Genomic DNA, 19120 nt, shown 5'->3' on the forward strand with positions numbered 1-19120 from the left:
CCGTGTTGCAGGTGAGCTTGCTAAAGGCCCTCTCGATTTCTGCTTCTGTGAAAGGCCGATCAAGTTCTATATTTGGGTTGCCTCGATACTCGTCAAAGTGCAAATCTACAGTTACGTTCCGCTCCGTACTGAGGAACTTCCCCTTCACTTTTTTGATAACGTCTTCCTCTTTCCCCAGGTGGTTGTGTATGGGTCTCTGCACTTTCTGTTTTGCAGCGTGCATGTTCTCCTTCTTTGATAGGAGAGTCTTGAGTACCACCCAAGTGTGCTTGCTGCTTAAGGTCCCTTGAAGCTTGTTACATGTTTTGCGCCAGTTCTGTTTTTCAAGTTATTCAGAGTACTCTTGCGTTTCCTTGATCAACTTGGAGATTCAATTTTGAGTTTCCGGTTGCACTTGTTACGCTGCCAGCGTTTTGTGAGTCCCCTCCGCGCCTCCCACAGGTGGAGTAAGTGGGGATCGACCATGGGGGGTGTGTTGTGATAGTTGGATTGTCCTCGTATGCCTCTCGGCTCCTTGCACGACTCCTCTGATCCATAGTTCTATGTCGTCTATCGTCGCATTAATGGCGCTCTCGTCTTTGCGAAAAGCCTGCCAGTCCGTGATCTTGGCTTTCCCGATCTTCGTCGTTGCTTTGTGGTGTGGCATGATCGTTTGCACTATATAATGGTCGCTGCCCAGATTCTCGTCCATGCAGCTCCACTCATACCGCTTGAGTCCACGTACGAAGGATTATTATAAGTATTATTATTATTACTGTAAAAACCCGCATATAATACGAGTTTTTTCCCCCTATTATTAGCATCCCAAATTTCTGCCTCGTACTATATGCGGATCCGAATGCAGCAAAAATTTCAGTCAGAAAGTTGGGCTCGAAGTTTTGGTTTTGTTATTGATGCGTGGCTACAGCTCGACTTTGTTATTGCTGCGTGGCTACGGCTTGGTTTCATTTTTTCTGCGTGGCTACGGCATTGTTTCTGTATCGTTGTGAGTGCACCTTGGCAGCACGCATGTAAACGACGCTTTGTGAAGTGCATCTTTTTTTATTCCACAGTGAAGGAGCAAGATGACAGGGCCACGGAAACAATACTCGGCTGCTTTCAAGAGAAAGGCGATTTTAGCCGCACAAGACATCAGCAACAGTGTGGCCAGGAGGCAGTTAGGTGTCAACGAGGGAACCATTTGCAGATGGTGACGACAGAAGGAAGCCCTATTCAAGTGCAGCAGAACGCGAAGAAGCTTTCGCGACCCGAAGAATGAGATATTCCCAGAAATTGAACTCGCCCTGATGGAGTTCGTACGCCAACAGAGAGCCGCGCATCTAGCTGTGAGTGTGGAACTTATGCAGGCCAAAGCTAGGGTACCTGCAAGAGAAAAAGGGCTACCGAGCTCCGCCTTCTAAGTGAGCAAGCACTGGGTTTATCGTTACATGTGCTGTACTGGATTTTCCTTATGCCGCCAAACTTCGATTTCGCAAAAGCTGCCCGAAACATTCGAAGAGCTCCTTGTGGCTTTCCAGCACCACATTATTTTGCTGTGCAAGTCGAAGAACTTCCAGCTAGGGCAAATTGGCAATCTGCACATGCCATCGTCTCTCACTGTGCACGAAAAGGGCTCTGAACAAGTTTATGTCTGGTCCACTGGCAACGACAAGATTCGAGTTACCGTCATGTTGTCGTGCACGGCAGATGGCCACAAGCTCCCGCCCTGTGTCGTCTTCAAGCGCAAGACAGTGCCTAAAGGTGAGGAGCTGCCAAAAAATGTTGTTGTGAGATGCCATGAAAAAGGCTGGATGAATGATCTTGTGCTCGACTGGATGAAGTCCGTGTGGTGTAGGCGGTCTGGCGCACTGTTGTTGTTTCCGTCCATCCTCATGCTGGACGCGTTCTGTTGCCATTTGGCCGACTCAATGAAGAGGCTGTTGTGCGAATCCCAGGTGGGATGACGTCTCAGCTGCAGCCTCTAGATGTTTGCGTGAACAAGCCGTTCAAGGACGCGGTCAAGCGGTGCTATGCAGAGTGGATGCGCTCAGGTGAGCCTGCAGTGACGTCGACCCGGCAGCTGAAGCGGGCATCGCCAGCCACGCTATGCAAGTGGAGTGTGGATGCATGGACGAGCATACCAGAGGATCTTGTGCATTGCGCCTTCAAGAAGTGCGGCATCTCGAATGCACTTGGTGGTAGACAGGATGAGTACCTCTGGGAAGATACTTCCGACAAGGAACTATCCGAAGAGAGCGCAGCTGAGGAAAACAGTGATTGAAATGCGGAGCGCAATTCAAAAAAGTGTTTTCATCGACTTTTCCTCACTTGTACTATATGCGGATAAAACTTTTTTTTTCCCATTTTGCATTCCAAAAATTTCACCTCGTATTATATGGGGGTTCGTATTATACGCGGGTTTTTACAGTATTATTCCTCTGGCTAGATAATGGATTTCGAAAATCTCAGTACAACAATATTTTATACTCTGCATCTCACTTAAATGTGGCCACAGCAACCAAAAACAAAGCCTGCTAACTTATGCATATTATAATCTAATAGTATATAACTAATCTTTTATGCCCCTATGCATAACAGAAGTTTATAACAGTTGCTTCCATGTGCACTGCCTGTTCGTCCACTCTTTATTTAAGGATGGTAACAATGCTTACTTTAACTTTTAACCCTAGTTCTGGCCTTTTGGCCGTATCTTGGGGGCTACAGCCATCGAAGTTTACACTTGGAGTGTTGACACCATGGCCATAAGAAAAGAACTGCTGAACAGCTAACTGCTTGTGAACTCAGGATAAGTTGATTTCAAATCTCGGATCACCCCTCCATAGCTCTGATCTCTATACGACAATGAAAACAAAACAAAAATTAAAGAAAAGAAGAAGAAAAGAAGGGGACAATTTAGAATGTGAGTTTTGACAAACATGCTGAATATGCCTTGTTGAACTCGCAGCCCCTGTTGTTGCTTCCTGCAAAAATAGTGGGCTTCACGAGGCTTGCTACCATTCCCAATTGTGACAGCCATTAATGTCATTGCCATTGGTGTTGCTTTCTTGAAAGACCAGCTCTGGTGACAACTACATAGAGCAGTTTGCAAATGCCTCATGAACTATGCAGTCTGATTACTGCACCACACACAATTTACCTACAACATCCAAATGTCAAGCTTTGCACACCCGATTGGAGTTTCTCAAGGTGCTGGAGATTTTCTGCATCACTAGGTTATTTACTGTTTCAGACAGCATTACTGCTATGTACTGTCAACCCAAAAAGTTTACGAACCACGGGATCGAGGGCGTTTCTTGTTTCTGCTTTTTCTTTTGGTCATGGAAAATGGGTGTGCGTTACAATCGAGGGCATGTTAGAATCACGTAAGGACGATACTCCCAATACACTAAAGTTGCAGTAAATACAGAAAGCTGCAGTGTCGCCCGAAAGGCGAAGCATCGATTACGATAGCAAATTAGTAGACAGCTATATGAAAAGTAAAGATAGTAGTTTTATTGGCCGTATAAACTTTTAAAGATTTGCTTACTAACTAAATTAACAAGCGTGGTGTCTCGCGCGCACAAGCATGCATGAACACGTCTTACTCAATGACCGCGGAAACTCTTTAAACGCTGGAGTGAGGAAGGGCGGTACTAGGAGTGAGGGAATTGACCTCTGTGCGGCTCCCTGCTTCGATGCGAACTAAGTGACGAGAACACAGCGTGGCGCGCTAAGATGCGCAGACTCTTGTCTAAGTCGCAGATCACTTTTAAGATAGTGGCCACGCGGCCGCGCCATACGTCGCAGCTGCAGGTGTAGTACGCCTCTCCTGTTTGCACCAGTTCCACACGCAAGTTTTGGGAACTCTGAATTCCTGTGATGCGTCCCGATTTCTGTCTGTCTCCACACACATGATCGCTTTCCTTTTAATTGCGGCATTGTGATGAGCTCAGCATGTCTTTGCAGTCGGCACTTCCATGCTGATAGAGCAAACGCAGAAAACGGGAAGACAGACGGTGCACTAACCTACGCCAAAGGAAGCATTGCCTAAGCCATTGCCTAAGCACACATACTACATACAGCACATGGAGAAAGCTACGGCAGCTAGGCTCAAAGCACCTACGAGGCGGCCATTTTGAAATGCCGATGGAGGTATGGTAATGCAGATTTAGGGTCGTACTTGATTCTAACGCGCACGCAATTTTTGGAGCCGTTTTATGGGAAAAGAAGTGTGCGTTAGATTCGAGTAAGTGGTAAATCTTTGATTTTCCAAATGAGAGAAAGTTGTAATTCTGTATTAAAGAATGAAGTGCGCAGTATTGTAAAGGTAGGTCACGGCAAACGGGTGTGAGGGCGTTTCCCCCCTCTCTTTTTTTTGGTCATGGAAAACGGGTGCGTGTTACAATCGAGGGTGCGTTAGAATCGAGTAAATACGGTAGGTTAATTCTGCATGTAAGTTGGCCCCTCAATTTGATGCATTTATTTTTTAAGAAGGTCAACATATATGACATACAGTAGCTCCAGCTAGTGCCATCCCCTCCCCTCTGACAATCTCTTGCAGACTATAATGTGCCCCCTGATAATCATTTCATGCCACTGTCAGTTCATGTTTGTTCTGTCCATGTCATCTTACACCCTACTCCTTTCTACACAACTGAAGTATTTCTGCTGCATGGTTCTCTTGCTTTGTCCTTATTCCTCAGCAGCCCCCTCCTGCTGCTGCACACAAATTCCACATAACAAAATGCCAACTTGCACATGGCCCAACCGTCTGCAAGAAACTGAACACAATATATACAGCAAACCCCCGTTAACTCGAAGCTGCAAAAACAAGAAAAAATGTTGAGAGGAGCTTCAAGATAAGCGAAATCACTAAAACAGAAACCTGCTGGCCAGCGCAAGACCACATGGAGCTTTCCAAAATGCTGCCAATAAAAATATCCATCACTTTTGCATGTGTTGGCATCAGACATGTCAGTATTTATGGGCAATGGCATTACTGAAACTGTGCAAAGACAGCCATGCACGGCACAGAGTCAAGACAACTGATCCTAATGCAATGTTTGAAGCCAGTCATCTGAGCATAACCGGTTCCAGATATCCAAAAATGCGACACTGCTACATTCTGCATAGTACTGAATTCAGGACAATTTCACTTTTAAAATCGAAACTCAACTGCAGAATAGTGCAAATGTCTCGCCTTTAGCAGACACCCGTGAATTACATGGCATTTGCACCTCACCATCACACAACCATGAAACAATTGTCCTCATCAAGCCACGATCTCGCTGGAATGCTATGGGCTCGCATGAAGACTTCCTCTGGGCGTAGTGCTTAGGCTGATCGCACCTGCTCAAAAGTGCTGATCATCTTGCTCAAGGTCACAATTAATAAGCTGCGACCGTTTTTGCATTTTCATGTGTTTTAGAGAGTGTCCTAAAGGAGAGGGGAAAAAAAAAGCTTCCCGATTACCGGCTCAACACTGCTGCACGAGGCCACAACGAAGTGGCAGTGAGCAGCCGAGTAAAGGCGCGAGGGCAGTGATAGGCAGACAGATGGGGGAAACAAGTTGGGAGTGCAGTTTGGCACAGCATCTGGCTCAGTTAGTGAGCTGCTGTCAGGTGAAAATCAAGTGCAAGCGATTGTGCCAACACTGCCACATTGCCTTTCCCTGGTAATTTCTAAGTCGAGATCTTGAGACATTCAGAGTTCAGTGCAGAAGCTTTCCGTGCTAAAGTGAAAAACACCTGGGTTGACACCCATGGCCGAAAAAAAATTTCCACTTGAATAATATTTCGGGATTTTAAAGTTTGAGTCAATGAAGGTTTACTGTACTATATAATAAACATCCATCAAAAGAATAATGCGTACCGTCTGGTTCACTTCAGCAGAGCCTGTCGAGACAGGATCTGTGTGCAGGTAAATGGTGCTGGACTCTCCCAGTGGCGCCACCTGGCTGAGCTCCACAAAGTGAGAGATGTGCTTCAGGGCCAGATTTGCCGGCTGCACTTTGGCCGACCCCGATTGGTTGACAAGTGGGAACTGGCCCTTTTCCATGTCGTACACGATTCGACTAGAGCCAATGTAGTCAAAGGCTTCCTGGAATTGACAACAGTGGATGATAGAGTGCAGTGTTCAAAACTACACAGGACCTGAACAGAAAAACACTTTTACTTCTAATGGCAGCAACAAGCCAAAATAAATGCTTCACTGAAAGAAGAAGACAACTGCACTACAAAGCTAAATGAGGTGTAAAAAAATTTCGAAAGTATCTCTGCAGCTGAATTGTAGATATGATTAACTCATTACACACATGTAATTTGCAATACGAGCTACAAAGGCAAGTTACTAATCAGGTTTGGCTGCAAACAAAACCATATAAAGCCTATACCAAAAGAGCACTAAGTGATAACCAATGCATTGGAGTGTGGTATTATTAACGACTTTCCAGCATTGGTGCCATGGATAAAATGTGCACTTGCCTAAGCTCAAATTAAAAACAAATATGCTGATGTTTTATGGTCCCTATGGGATTGTTGTTGGCAAAGTTATTCTTGCTTGAAAGTTCTCACCAATCACTGAAATGTAATAATGGGGCTCTGCCTCTGAAAACATTAGCTGTGACGTATGTTTGGAAAGTTTACCTGAACTTACTTTGGGGACGACCCTTATATATGTGATTCAAGAGTAAAATATGATCCAATATATAAACAAATTTACAAAATTATAACACCAGGACCCCACATATATGCCACAAAATACAAGCAAAATTTTATAAAGGGAGTCTGGCAATAAGCCATGATCCCTTGACTTAATCCTAGACATGCACATATATCTACATAGCTGATCCTGTTGCTAACACAAGATCATGACATTTTAGAAATAAGTTCTTCATGCAGGCCATATCTTGATTATCTGGACTTAGTGAGCTTGTTCTCAGCTACTTCATAGCAGATTTCACATCATTTTAGTAATGCTTTACCCCTAGAAAACAAGAGGTTTTAATTAAATATTCCCACCCTAGTTAGGCGATCTTAATATGCATGAGAAATGTGAGCCAACAAAATTTAGAGATATAGCTCTACTAGAATTGTCTTATGCGTGACTGACTTACATTATAAGCTGGACATAGCAGGGTGGCAGTACTTACTCCATTAAACAAAACAAAGAGGACATTGTTCTTCACAAACTCTGGTTTCTGGGCCACCTTCAGTTGGTTAAGCATCTGGGCCGCTATGAGCAATGTGACAAAACTCGACACTGATGAGTGAGCACCGGGTGCGAGGCCATCGAACATTGAGAAGGTGTCCAGCTGCAAGAACAGAACAGGGAACAGACAAATTGTAGTAAACAATATATGAAATCTGTGGATAATCCCTTCCTCTACAAACAGTGACTTACTGCAGATGAAAATTTTGTATTTTTCCCCTTTGCACAACCAGTGTACAATGGTTGCAACATGCTTGAACCAGTGTGCATTAGTGACAGACAGCGTTAAAAAAAAAAAGGATGATGAACGAGGAGAAAAGACAAGCGTCACCTTTTATGCCATCTGTTCTTTTTGCATTATCCGTCATGAATGTCTGCTTATGATTTCAGTTTTCTACTCTGCCATGCTATTATGCAACATGAACACAAATAGCATTAAAGGAACGCTAAAAAGAAACCCTAAATCAGTATAAACAGATACATGTGTTCTTTCAAAACTATCCTTTTTGTTAATTTCTTGGTTATTATTAGAAAAAAAAAAAAATGAAGGTCAAAGTCTCACATTCTAAGTTTCATGCTGAAACACCGCTGATCACAAATCTCAAATTATTTTCTATTTGAACCATTGCAGCTCAGTACAAATTCTTGAAACTTGCTAAGTTTAATCTTGGGCTCATTCGGATATGATGTAGTCCATATTTAGCGATTAAAATTGAAATAGGCCCGTGCAGATGGCATCATTATCAGCCTCATGTGCCTCTCTCCCACCATCTTTCCACCCCTCCGAACATGAATGAACTGCGCCCATAGCTCTCTACCACACCACCATCCGAAACACGAATGAAGTGTGCCAATTGTGCTAAGAGCGCTGTTCTCAGATTGCTCAGTGGCCTTTCGTTCTGCACAGTTCTGCCAATGGATTACGCTCTTTTGTTGATTGCGTTGTCGTTCCTGGCCATGTGGTTTCTCAGCCTCATTTGGCTTGCCACCAAAATGGAACACGGCTGTTCCACCCATTGATCACGGGAAATCCACAACGTTGTCGGTGAAAAAAAAAAAAGCGCACTGCTACAGATTTCAAAACAAAGTGCTTCTAACTGAAGAGGCAATCGTCGTGAATGTGCTTGCATTGCAGAGCGATGGCGACATTGATGGTGACGACAGCAGCAATGATGTGGTTGGGCAGGCTGCCTCAACGTTGTCCTTGCAGGAGGCCCTGCAGATCATTCAGTCCCTCCAGGGCTTCATTATCGCGAGGGACCTCGTTGTACTACATGGAGCCCCTGGATGCCTTGTAGAAGGATGTTGGCAAGCTTCACATAAAGCAAGCAAGGCTGACAAACATGGGGTTTTCTTGAGCAAGCCAGTGAGAAGCATGTGGTGAGATGCTTGTGGCGATCTCATCCCACTGTTTCTTCTGGATTTTTCCAGCTGAGAGGCTGCCACGGCAATCTTCTTGCATTTTTTAAAAGGTCGCTTTTTGGGCCACCAAAGCAATACCTCAGCTGAGTTTACATTTCACTCGACGCCCATGACCCCTCTTTGCAGTTGTTATTAGCCCCGAGAACGAACTACAGGGGCGCTCTCGTTCCCTCTGCTTGTATACTTATGGCGATCATCTCAAATATATTTATGAGACATCTTCGTTCGCGAAAATTTATTCAAAGAGCTTTTTTTCTTAGATGACAATACAGTTCTAAAAGGCAACACTACAGTGCCAGCCGAAGGAGCTCAGACCAGGCTACTGCGGGTTTTTCATGTGCGGATAGACAATCGCAATAACATAGCATATAAGAATCCAGTTATGATACCATACCTGCCACGGTGCAACAAGTATGTCATAAATGCTGACTATATATGACTTTCTGGCTATATATATGAGTTCCTTCTGAAACATTGCTGTTGCATATGCTGCTGTGGCATATGCTGCTGTGGCATATGCTGCTGTGGCATAATGTGACATGCCATTGCATCGCATCCACACGATTCCCTGATCATCAAATTTGGCAGGCAAGCCTTCATTACTTGCTTACCAGTTTGCTACTGGGCAAGATAAATTAGGCAAGTTTTGCCACCCTGCAGAATTACCATAACCGAAATGAACAAATGTTTTCAAAAGCTGTATCCATTCAAAATGTAGCTCTTTGCAACTTCACTGTGATGAATAGCTATCCATTACTGAGCGATGAAGATTTAAAAATTTTTCTGACACACAGTTAATGGACACATAGCTATAGGTGTGTGAATAGGATCTCAAAATTTCAACACGAACTGCATGCTTATGTTCCGATTGATGTATTCAATTACAGCACTTGTATTTATAAAATTTCTTTGATTATGGCTGAATACCTATACAAGCACTGAATTGAATTCTGGGGTTTTACATGCCGAAACTACGACATAATTAGAAAGCACACTGTAGTGCGGGACTTCGGAATAATTTGGACCATCTGGGGTTCTTTTACATGTACCCAATGCACGATACATAGGCATTTTTGCATTGTGCCTCCACCAAGTGTGGCCGCCATGGCCGAGATTTGATACTACGCCTTTGAATAAACAAGTCCTACTAAGATTATTGCAGCCCATCTGTGGCAGAAAGTGTTCGATGCACGAGGTACACTGACCATTTTGAGAAGCCTATGAAGCGAACCGTGGACTGTGGTGATCACTCTCTTCTTGTTCATTTACAAGCTACCAAGTTGAATAGACTTGTAAACAGCTTTCCATAAACTGAAGAGAATAATACAACCTTTATTGTGACCTCTTGTCTTTGTGCTTCTCTTTGTACATATAGGAGCAAAAAAAAAATATGCATAAATATAGGTATTCAGAACCTTTACTTTAAAACAACTATACCATATTCAATGAGAAAATTTCACCATCTATACTAGAAGCATTGAAAGCAAGGCTAACGTAAGCCTAAGATTAGGCTCCATTGGCCAAGCACTGGACTGACGTTTCCAACATTTGAGCCACCTTAGCACTACAGTGGACAACAGTGGACAGTCATTTGGCCCCTGCTTCTAGTGCGACACGGGTAAAATTTTCAAATACACACAAACTGTCTGGAAGAGTGCAGATTTTCCTTACCCTTGCCCCGACGACAACCACAGAACGGTCGCTCACTGGCTTTTCATTGGATGTGGGGTACAGTGTAGAGATAACATTTCTATCTGTGAGAGGATCACAGTAGCGCACTGTAAAGAGAAGGAAAGTGTGGAAGAGGCAAAAAGGGTCATTAACCTTGTTACAAGAGTCTGGGATGTGATCACGGTACACAAGCATCTTTGCATTTCGCATTCGTCAAAATGCGGCTGCTGCAGCCAGAATTGGAAATTGCAGCCTTGTGTTCTGTTTGAACCCCATTCTGATTATGAGGCACGCTGTAGTGGGGGACTCTGGAAATTTGGACCACCTGGGGTTCTTTAACGTGCAACTAAATCTAAGTACACAGGTGTTTTTGCATTTCGCCCCGATCGAAATGCGGCTGCTGTGGCCGGTATTCGATCCCGCGACCTCGTGCTCAGCAGCTCAACACTATAGCCGCTAAGCAGATTTCTATATATACTAGACGGTACCATAGCATTAGGTGTTGGCCACCTGTCTGCCATGCAGAACATGCTACTAAAAGGTTTACCGAGTACACAAGTACAGTGTGGTGACAGTCATTTTGCATGCGTTTATGTAAACAACAGAAACGTCTGCTTTATCTCTGACATGTGCCCCCATGAGGGCAAGCATTGCAATACAGTAACAGCAACCACGTTTGCCATCATAAACATTCTGAGGCAGCACATTGCACCAATTAATTTAATTTTGCTTTCTTATTTTCCTATCTGTTGCTCAGAGTAGCCAAGACCGCTGATAATGGTGGTGCATCAATTTCTGAGCCAATGACAAAGAACAAAAAGGAAAGTAAATGGCTTTCTATATTACTACAATAATTGCTATACAAATAGAAGCAATTGTCACCATTGAAGGGTGACTAAATCATTATTCTGCAACGGTCACCAACAACAATAATAATGAGAACCAAGGAAGTGAACAGTACCCTCTTACTGCAATGCATTGAAGAACACAGCTTAAATGTGTAAAGCAGTGGCCATGGTTATACCATGCTGCGCATGCCCATGTGTTTTGTACTTGCTGCTGTTAAACTTATTTGAATTTCCATGGAAGTTCATTTTTGAGAAGACAAACGTACTACCTTTAAAGGGCCCCTGAAACGGTTCGGACAAATTTTGTAGACGCGTAGGGTATAGCTTAAATAGAACATTCGCATCACAATTTAAGTGAAGCATTGTGTATTAATGGACCTACAAGCTATTACAAGTTACCCTCCTCCCTATCCATGCTTTTCCTCCTCAACTCGTTCGCCGAGCGATCGGGGCTAAGCTCCACCTTCACTGGTTCTGCGTCACTATGCAATGTCACATCGTCCACTTCCGGTTGTTTTGGAGCCCGCCCCTGCCCGCGTGAAACCTCTCCGCTAGCCGCTTGGCCGTAGACCCCAAGCGAGAGCTATCGAACCAGCGTGCGTTGCGAGCATTCTGTCGTAGCACCGACTGTGTCTGGTATTCCCATAACCACAGGCAAGCTGGGTGTTTCGGCAGATGGCTGTAGGCATAAACTCAAGCTGATGAAGGAACTTTAGCGTACACGCACGTGAGCGGCCTGATCGGTCTGCACGGTCCAGCTACTTGTTGGCGCAGAGCTTAACCAGCCAAACAAAGAGCTAATATTGCTCTAACCAAGTGGAAAACATTTTAAACATCTACAAAAACAATGCGTTGATGATTACACTCCAGCGAAAAATTTACACCACCAGCAAAGAAGAATACGTTTTGTTACTGCTACTGTGTGTGGTTGAGCTCTATGCCACCAGGTGGCTGCACCGTGCAGACCATTCACATTTGCGCTTCTGCTCACCCGTTAAACGGCACAGTCAAGCGGCCAGGTATTGTCCCCTTGCGCTCGTGTTTGCCCTAATACTGGACTCGCGAAACGCTATTGCGTTAGTGATCTTCCGGTGTAAAGTGACGGCCACAATCGCGCGAATCCTGGCGCCGATCGGATAGCGGCAGTCCGATGCGCTGCAGCCAGTCCACTCGTCTACTGGCTTGCAGAGAGACACGATGTCGCAGCTGGACATATTGCCAGTCGCTACGTTTGCAGTACACAACGCAACAAAGTCGAACCATAGCGCTCGCGAAAAGACAGACCGACACTGACGGCGGAGCTCTCGTCAAGAATGGAGCATGTTGTAATACAAGCAGACGACACTTGCTGTGGGCCGGAAGTGCTTAAGTGTACTGAAAAATTGTTCTTGTGCATTCTCTTTATGTTACTTTCTTTTTATAAAAACAAGTTAACTAACATTCCAACTATTACCAACATCATTTGTTTACCATAAAGTTGGAAAAATTATCGATCACGCGCCCTGGTCAGCCAATCGGATAGCTCGCCTGACTGACGTCATATGGGTGATTTCCGTCATATGGGTAGGGGTGGCTTAACATTCCGCCGAGCAGTGTGCTGGAATCGGCAGCGATGTGCATTTTTAAAACCTTATAATAAATTACACGCTTTACGTGGGGCACTTAGATGTGTCAATTAATGATCAGAAGGACCTACTCTAACGATTCAGTACGTTTGTAGAAAATTGTCAAAATCGTTTCAGGGTCCCTTTAATAAAAAAATACTGAGATGGTGAAACACACTAGATTTCGCATTTTCAATTTCTTTAACAGCTTCATCCCAAATTTCTTTAAGAAAAAAAAAAGTTCATGTATTGGTCATTTCCTTTATTGTAAAGCTGTCTTTTCTGCAAGGCAGATTGCCAGGATAACAGCCACTTAGTCCCTTTGTAATCGATGCTTATGTGCAGAGTTTCTGCATTTTATGAGATGGAATACGTAATGTAGCTATAGATGGAACTGCACCTGCAACAAATAAGCATTGGCATGCACAAACAAGGAAAACAGCGATTTAGGAAAAAGGTCTATATTGCACGAGTCTACAAAGTAGTACAGATATGAACATAAAAACCACGCTGCGGCCATAGCATATTAAAAAAATATATATGTGGATCCCACATACTGTGGGAATCGATGTAAGCAAAGCTTTCTGTGCTGTTTGCTTTGACTGACGATAATTAGCAGCGGTGTTGATGGCAAATGCTTAATTTCCTCAGCTCAGCTGTTTGTGTGGTATACAGAACATACAGGGGGATGTGTTTGCTTGACGCGTTGCATGCCAGACTTTACAACCTCCGAGAGGGTTGAGCATATTCATTGCCTTACATGGCACATCGCATCGTATCAGAAGTATTAAACCTTAATTGAATTATGAGGCTGTGAGTGACAAAACCACAATCGGATATTGAGTCACGTTGTAGTGGTGGACTATGGATTAATTTTGACACCGTGGTGTTCTTTGATGTGTCCCTAAATAAAAGTGCCCAAGCGGTTTTTACTTCGCCCCCGTTGAAATGTGGCTGCCGCAGATGGGATTAAACCTGCGATTTTGAGAAATGCCATAGCTGCAAAGCTACTGCGGTGGGCACAGCAGTGTTGATTTGATGTGTGACCGCTTCCGTAGCGTCGCCGAGACCATACAGTGCGCTTTAATGCGGCTCTGCTTCTGCACCCTCAGTGCAAGTTTTCCACTTGACAAATCTGCATGGTGTTTATTTTTCAGGAATAGTAGAAATGTACCATACCGTACCTTGAATTAAATTTACCCCATTTGTTTGAAACTGCTGTCGTGTTTATAGTAGTAGCATTTCCTTGCCTTCTCACGTCACCTTTTCCCTATACCTCCCCCGTTGTATGGAAATTGCAAGTAAAGAGTGGCAACGTTGCTATTTACTCGTTTCACGACTGCATCACTTCTACCCATTCTCTGCCTCCGTTCCCCCTTCCTGCCTACCACTCTATCTAGCTTCCCTCTGGACTTGCACATTAGTAGAAAGGTAAGCGCTGTGATTTCTGTAATGCTTTTGTGTGGGGTCACGGATAATTCCAGCTGCGAGGCTAAGGTGGCAACACCCAAGGAGCTCCAGAAGACATTGTGCAAAGCTTCCAAACGAGTTTCTTGCATCGCCTTTCCTCTCTGCTGCGCTCCTGTCACGTATACACACGCTCTCAACCACTCCCCAATGCAGTGTGCCAGACAGTGGCAGCAGCAGCATCGGTCGGAAAGTCGAACGAAGAGGCAAAGAAAGCGTCACTTTAAAAAAGCCAGGATAACTATTCTAACGAAGACAGCCACTCACAAGGGTTCATGGTCACCAAGTTCTCACTCCGCCTAATGCAGGTGACACTGTCTTTGGCTGCGCTCATCCTGCTTCTAAGCTGGGCTGCACACAGGGGCCACTTGCGCTCATGCGTACCTTTCGTGGGCAGGTTGTAGCTATTGAAACACTGGAAGAAACGCATACAAAGGATTACCATTGGCATCATGAAATGTCGCATCACTATGCCTGCTAGCAGGATCAGTGTACTACCAATGTCACTGTTTTCAGGAACACAAATCTTTCTCAACAAATGAAACAAATGCTGAACTAAAGAGTTAAGTTTAGCTACAAATCTCCCAAGCAACATCAACTTTTGGCCCTGGTGTGAACAGTGGCGGATTGCACTACACAATAGAGACTTTTAGCGCGTCCGGTATTCCGGCAAGCGCGGGCGGTTTGCCGGTTTAGAGGGGGCGTAAACGTGAGCGGCCAGATTAGGTGGCGCCAGCTGGTGGCGCAAAGCTCAACCACACAAACACAAAGCTAATTACTATATTCTGCTTAGCTGCTGGTGCAAATTTTCGATAGTGGCGTAATCGTGTTCACAATTATGCCACTGCCAAAAAATTGCACCAGTAGCGAAGCAGGACATAGTGGGTTACTGCAGTTTTAGCTCTGTGTTTGTCTGGTTGAACTCTACGCTACCAGGCGGCTGCACTGCTCTGGCTGCTCACGTTTACGCCCTCGCAAATCTGGCAATCTGCCCAAACTGCTCCCGTTTACCGGAATAGCGGATAGGCTAAATGTCTCTAATATGAATAGAGCGGCTAGTTGGAGAAGGTGTTTTGTCACTCAAGTGCACAGTAAGCAAATAAACCCCCAAAAGGCCTCCTTTCAAGGAAGTCGCCAATTACCTTGAAGCAAACAATGTCAGGATTTTACAGGCAGATAAGGGCAGTGGATTTGTAGTGCTGCCAAAAGGACTGTTTCATGACAAGATACTTAAAGCTGTTGAAAAGAACTTCAAGTGCATTTCATTTGATTTAAGGGAGTGTAAAAAGAAGATTGGCTGCACAAAATTTAGCAGACCTACCTTTGGATAGCTTAAAGAAAGCAGTGGAAAAAGCTGACACAAAGTTTTTGGAAATCTGCCCTTTACGTGCTATTGTTTAAGAAAAACGTGTGTAGCAGAATATCATCACTTGTTTCCTTCAGCACCACCTTGGATCTTTACCCAGCGGTGATTCCTTTTGCGTTGGTAATAAATTGGTGGTCTTGTTTGTACATGTATCCTTGTCCTCCATATTTTCACACTGCTTAAAGTTTCAATATGTTGCACCAGCTTGCCCAAACTGAACTGATCCTCATGATCATGAAGTTCAAGCAACACAGGAGGTCATGCAAGTTTCTTACTTTCATGTTGGGTAGCCTACCAACGTCAAGGCATGTTAAAAAAAAATACAGCACAACGAAAGAAAATTGCAGTTTCACTCAATGTGGAGTATTTCATGAAATGACTACTTCGTGAGGCACTGTTTCTCTTCGTGCTCACACTTTTGTTGAGAAGCTGATCAACCAGCGCATCGCTTTCCTGAACAAGAAGCCCCATGTCCTGAGCCAGCCAAGTTGAGTTCTTTTCATCAATTTGTTTATTCACATACTATTCATTTCAATACTCACTACTGCAATGACAACACACTAATCATCATGTCAAGTTACACTGCTGACCACCAAGCAGAGATCAAGCCAAAAGGATTGTTCTAACTGGCTTTGACAGGTGATAAAAGATTGCATGATGAAGCTTTTGGGGAAATATTATGGTGATGATAATGCTCTATATATGCAACTGAGAAGTGCTTATGGCAGCATATGTAGTGTTGAGCCATCCAGAATGGTAACATGAGATGACAAAAGTAACAGTTAAGCTATATGTCTCCTAAACAATCTCGTTCTAAGACTTCATTGACTGCAACTGCTTGAGGGACAAACACAATAATCACAACTTAATGGTACTGCCAACAGCACAGATGTAGAAGGCTCACTGCTATACAATCCCTCCCACAGTAATTTTTATCACCAATGTTCTTTTTTCTTTTTGTTTTGACGGAAAGGAATACATTTCACAGAGACATGCTAAGAACAGGGACACTCGAGCATCATAATGGTTGCTTCAGCCTAAACTAGTCGTACAGCGACCAAATGAAACGATGTACTTTAATATAAACCAGCAATTTAATAATGAACATGGTTGCCTGCACACAGATTTGAGAAATGATGTGCACTCTATAAATACTATATACACAGTCCCTCAATGGATCTATACTCTGTTTCACAATAATGTTTGACTGACTGATTGGATTCAACATACCAAAGCAACACAGGGGCTATAAAATGGAGGGTTCAGGTTAATTTTGACCACCTGGAGTCCTTTGACGTACACCTAAACTCACGGCACACAAGCTTCCTTGCATTTTTCTGCCATCAGAATCCACCAGCATGACTGGGAAACAAAGCTGCAACTCTGCCCTCAGTCACAGAATGCCATAACCGACAAGCTACATTGGTTGGCATTTTGCAATTAAGAGGCGGTTTTGCTATGATATGAATACAGTCGAACACCTCTACAACAAAATGCCTTTATTAGGAAATGACATGTATAACGAATGATTCGGCATGTCCCGCCCAAATTCCTATCTTTCATATCTATCGTAAAAATCAGTACAGTGAAATCCCATCCCACAAAATTGCCTGCACAAAGAGGAAACTTAGGCATCCTGGATGACTGATTTGTTGCTTTACAATGAATGCACATAGCGGTGTTGCCGATTTCCGCCATAGCGGCTATTTAACTGCAATACACAAAGGATGCGCTGGTCGAACCCAAAACAAGGACCAAGTGGGAAGACCCTGGGCTCTGCGGCAAGTATGACAGCAATCAATTTCACTGTCCATCACCCACTCTCCAACCATGTGATGATTTCCTCAAAACTGATGATCGACAACATAGTCAAAACCACAAGAAAAACGCGTAAGTTGACGAAGGCAGCAAAGAGCCTGCAGACGAATGCAGGATTTTGAAAAGGGAGGCAACAGAGCCAATCGACATTCTGCAGATATACCTTGCATCATTCCCGTGCTTCGTGATGGAGCATTACGTGAACCTCAATGCCATAAGGTCAGCTGCTGCCTCACTTTCAGTTTCACTTTATTTCTTTCATAAGTGGAATACATGCTTGTATAAGTATACAGAAGGAGGTCCCAGAGCATGTGGCTGAAAGGGGACCTCCTGTCAGAAAATATATACATTTGTGCAAAAATACAGCATAAAACAGCAATGTAGAAGTCACTAAGTGGAATATTATGCAAAGTAAATGTAGTACAAACTGCAAATAATATAAAGTCAATAACTAGTAGTAGAATTAAAACAGTAGTTAAGGCTTTTGCAACAGAACAAACCAGAAAAAAGGAAAAACGAAAATGAAATGAGCAAGAGTGAATAGTTTAGACATGTGGATAATTTTGGTTATCTAGTAGGAAAGTGAATAATGTTTTCTTGAAGAGACCTAAAGAACAGCACTTGACATCTAGTGGGAGGCTGTTCCAAATAGATAATGCTGCGAAATAATCAGACTGTTTTCCATGACAATAAGAAATTGTTGTTAGCTGCAAATCTTGTGCGGTTTAAGTTAACCAAAGTAGCCTCAGAAAATATATTTGTTGGGGGAGGATTCTATGTTATTTTAAATAACATTATGGCTAACTTATATTTAACTAGATTATTTACTGAAAGTATTCAGTGGTTGCGAAGGATATCAGAAGCACTGCAGTAGAATGAGCTGAACGATAATATCCGGATGGCTGATTCTGTAAATGCTGTAGTAGTGCTATATGTGTTACCCCACGTTGTAATGTAAAAATTGAGATGGCTGTGAATAAAAGAATAATACAAGGTTAGCAATGTTGGTTTGCTAAAATAATACCTAACTTTAAGTAAAATTGGAATACTGGGAGCAAGTTTACATTTCATATAGGTGATATGTAAATTTTAAACTTGAGGCTAGAATTATACCAAGAAATGAGCATTCATTAACTGCACTGATGACAAGAGAGTTTAGCCTGACAGTGGGACTGAATTCTGGTGTCATATGATCCGAATGAAAAAACATAAAGGACGTTTTGGTAGGATTCATTCTTAGCGAGTTATGGTGGCTCCACGTTAAAATATTTTTCAGATCAGTGTTTAGCTTAGTAATCAGAGAAGTTAGTGAATGATCGGTTGCAAGTAATGTGGTGTCGTCAGTGTAAAGGAAGGCCTCAGTTTCTGATAAACAAAGGGGTAAACCATTTATATGAAGCAGGAATAGTAGTAGGCCAAGTATAGACTCCTGCGGGTCCCCTTTATTGGTTATTCTAAAATTAGAAAGTGAGGAACTAAAATACACAGCCTGTTGTCTATCTGTTAGGTAACTTTTTTATAAGTGCTAATGCTGGGCCATTGACGCCTACTGCCCATAGTTTAGCAAGTAAGATGACGTGGTTTATGGAATTAAATGGTTTGGATAGATCGATAAAAACAGATCCTGCATAGAAAGCAGTATCTATAGCACTTTCCATTTTATCTGTGAAATAAAGTATAGAACAACCAGTCGAGGAACCTACCTTTAAGCCAAATTCATTTGGCAAAAGAATGCT

General features: G+C 43.4%; 1 protein-coding gene across 1 annotated transcript in view; it reads right to left on the reverse strand.

The window, feature by feature from the left end:
• Nct (Nicastrin) overlaps positions 1-19120 on the reverse strand; it is a 66839-nt gene that overhangs the window by 44560 nt on the left and 3159 nt on the right. Inside the window, exons 6-9 of the mRNA XM_050178696.2 lie at positions 14468-14615; positions 10282-10388; positions 7130-7291; positions 5851-6078 (exon numbers count right to left, since the gene is read on the reverse strand). Coding sequence (XP_050034653.1) covers positions 5851-6078; positions 7130-7291; positions 10282-10388; positions 14468-14615 — 645 coding nt within the window. The remainder of the gene's footprint in view (positions 1-5850; positions 6079-7129; positions 7292-10281; positions 10389-14467; positions 14616-19120) is intronic.

This window comes from Dermacentor andersoni, chromosome 5 (genome assembly GCF_023375885.2).
Source record: "Dermacentor andersoni chromosome 5, qqDerAnde1_hic_scaffold, whole genome shotgun sequence".
NCBI classification, from domain to species: domain Eukaryota; kingdom Metazoa; phylum Arthropoda; class Arachnida; order Ixodida; family Ixodidae; genus Dermacentor; species Dermacentor andersoni.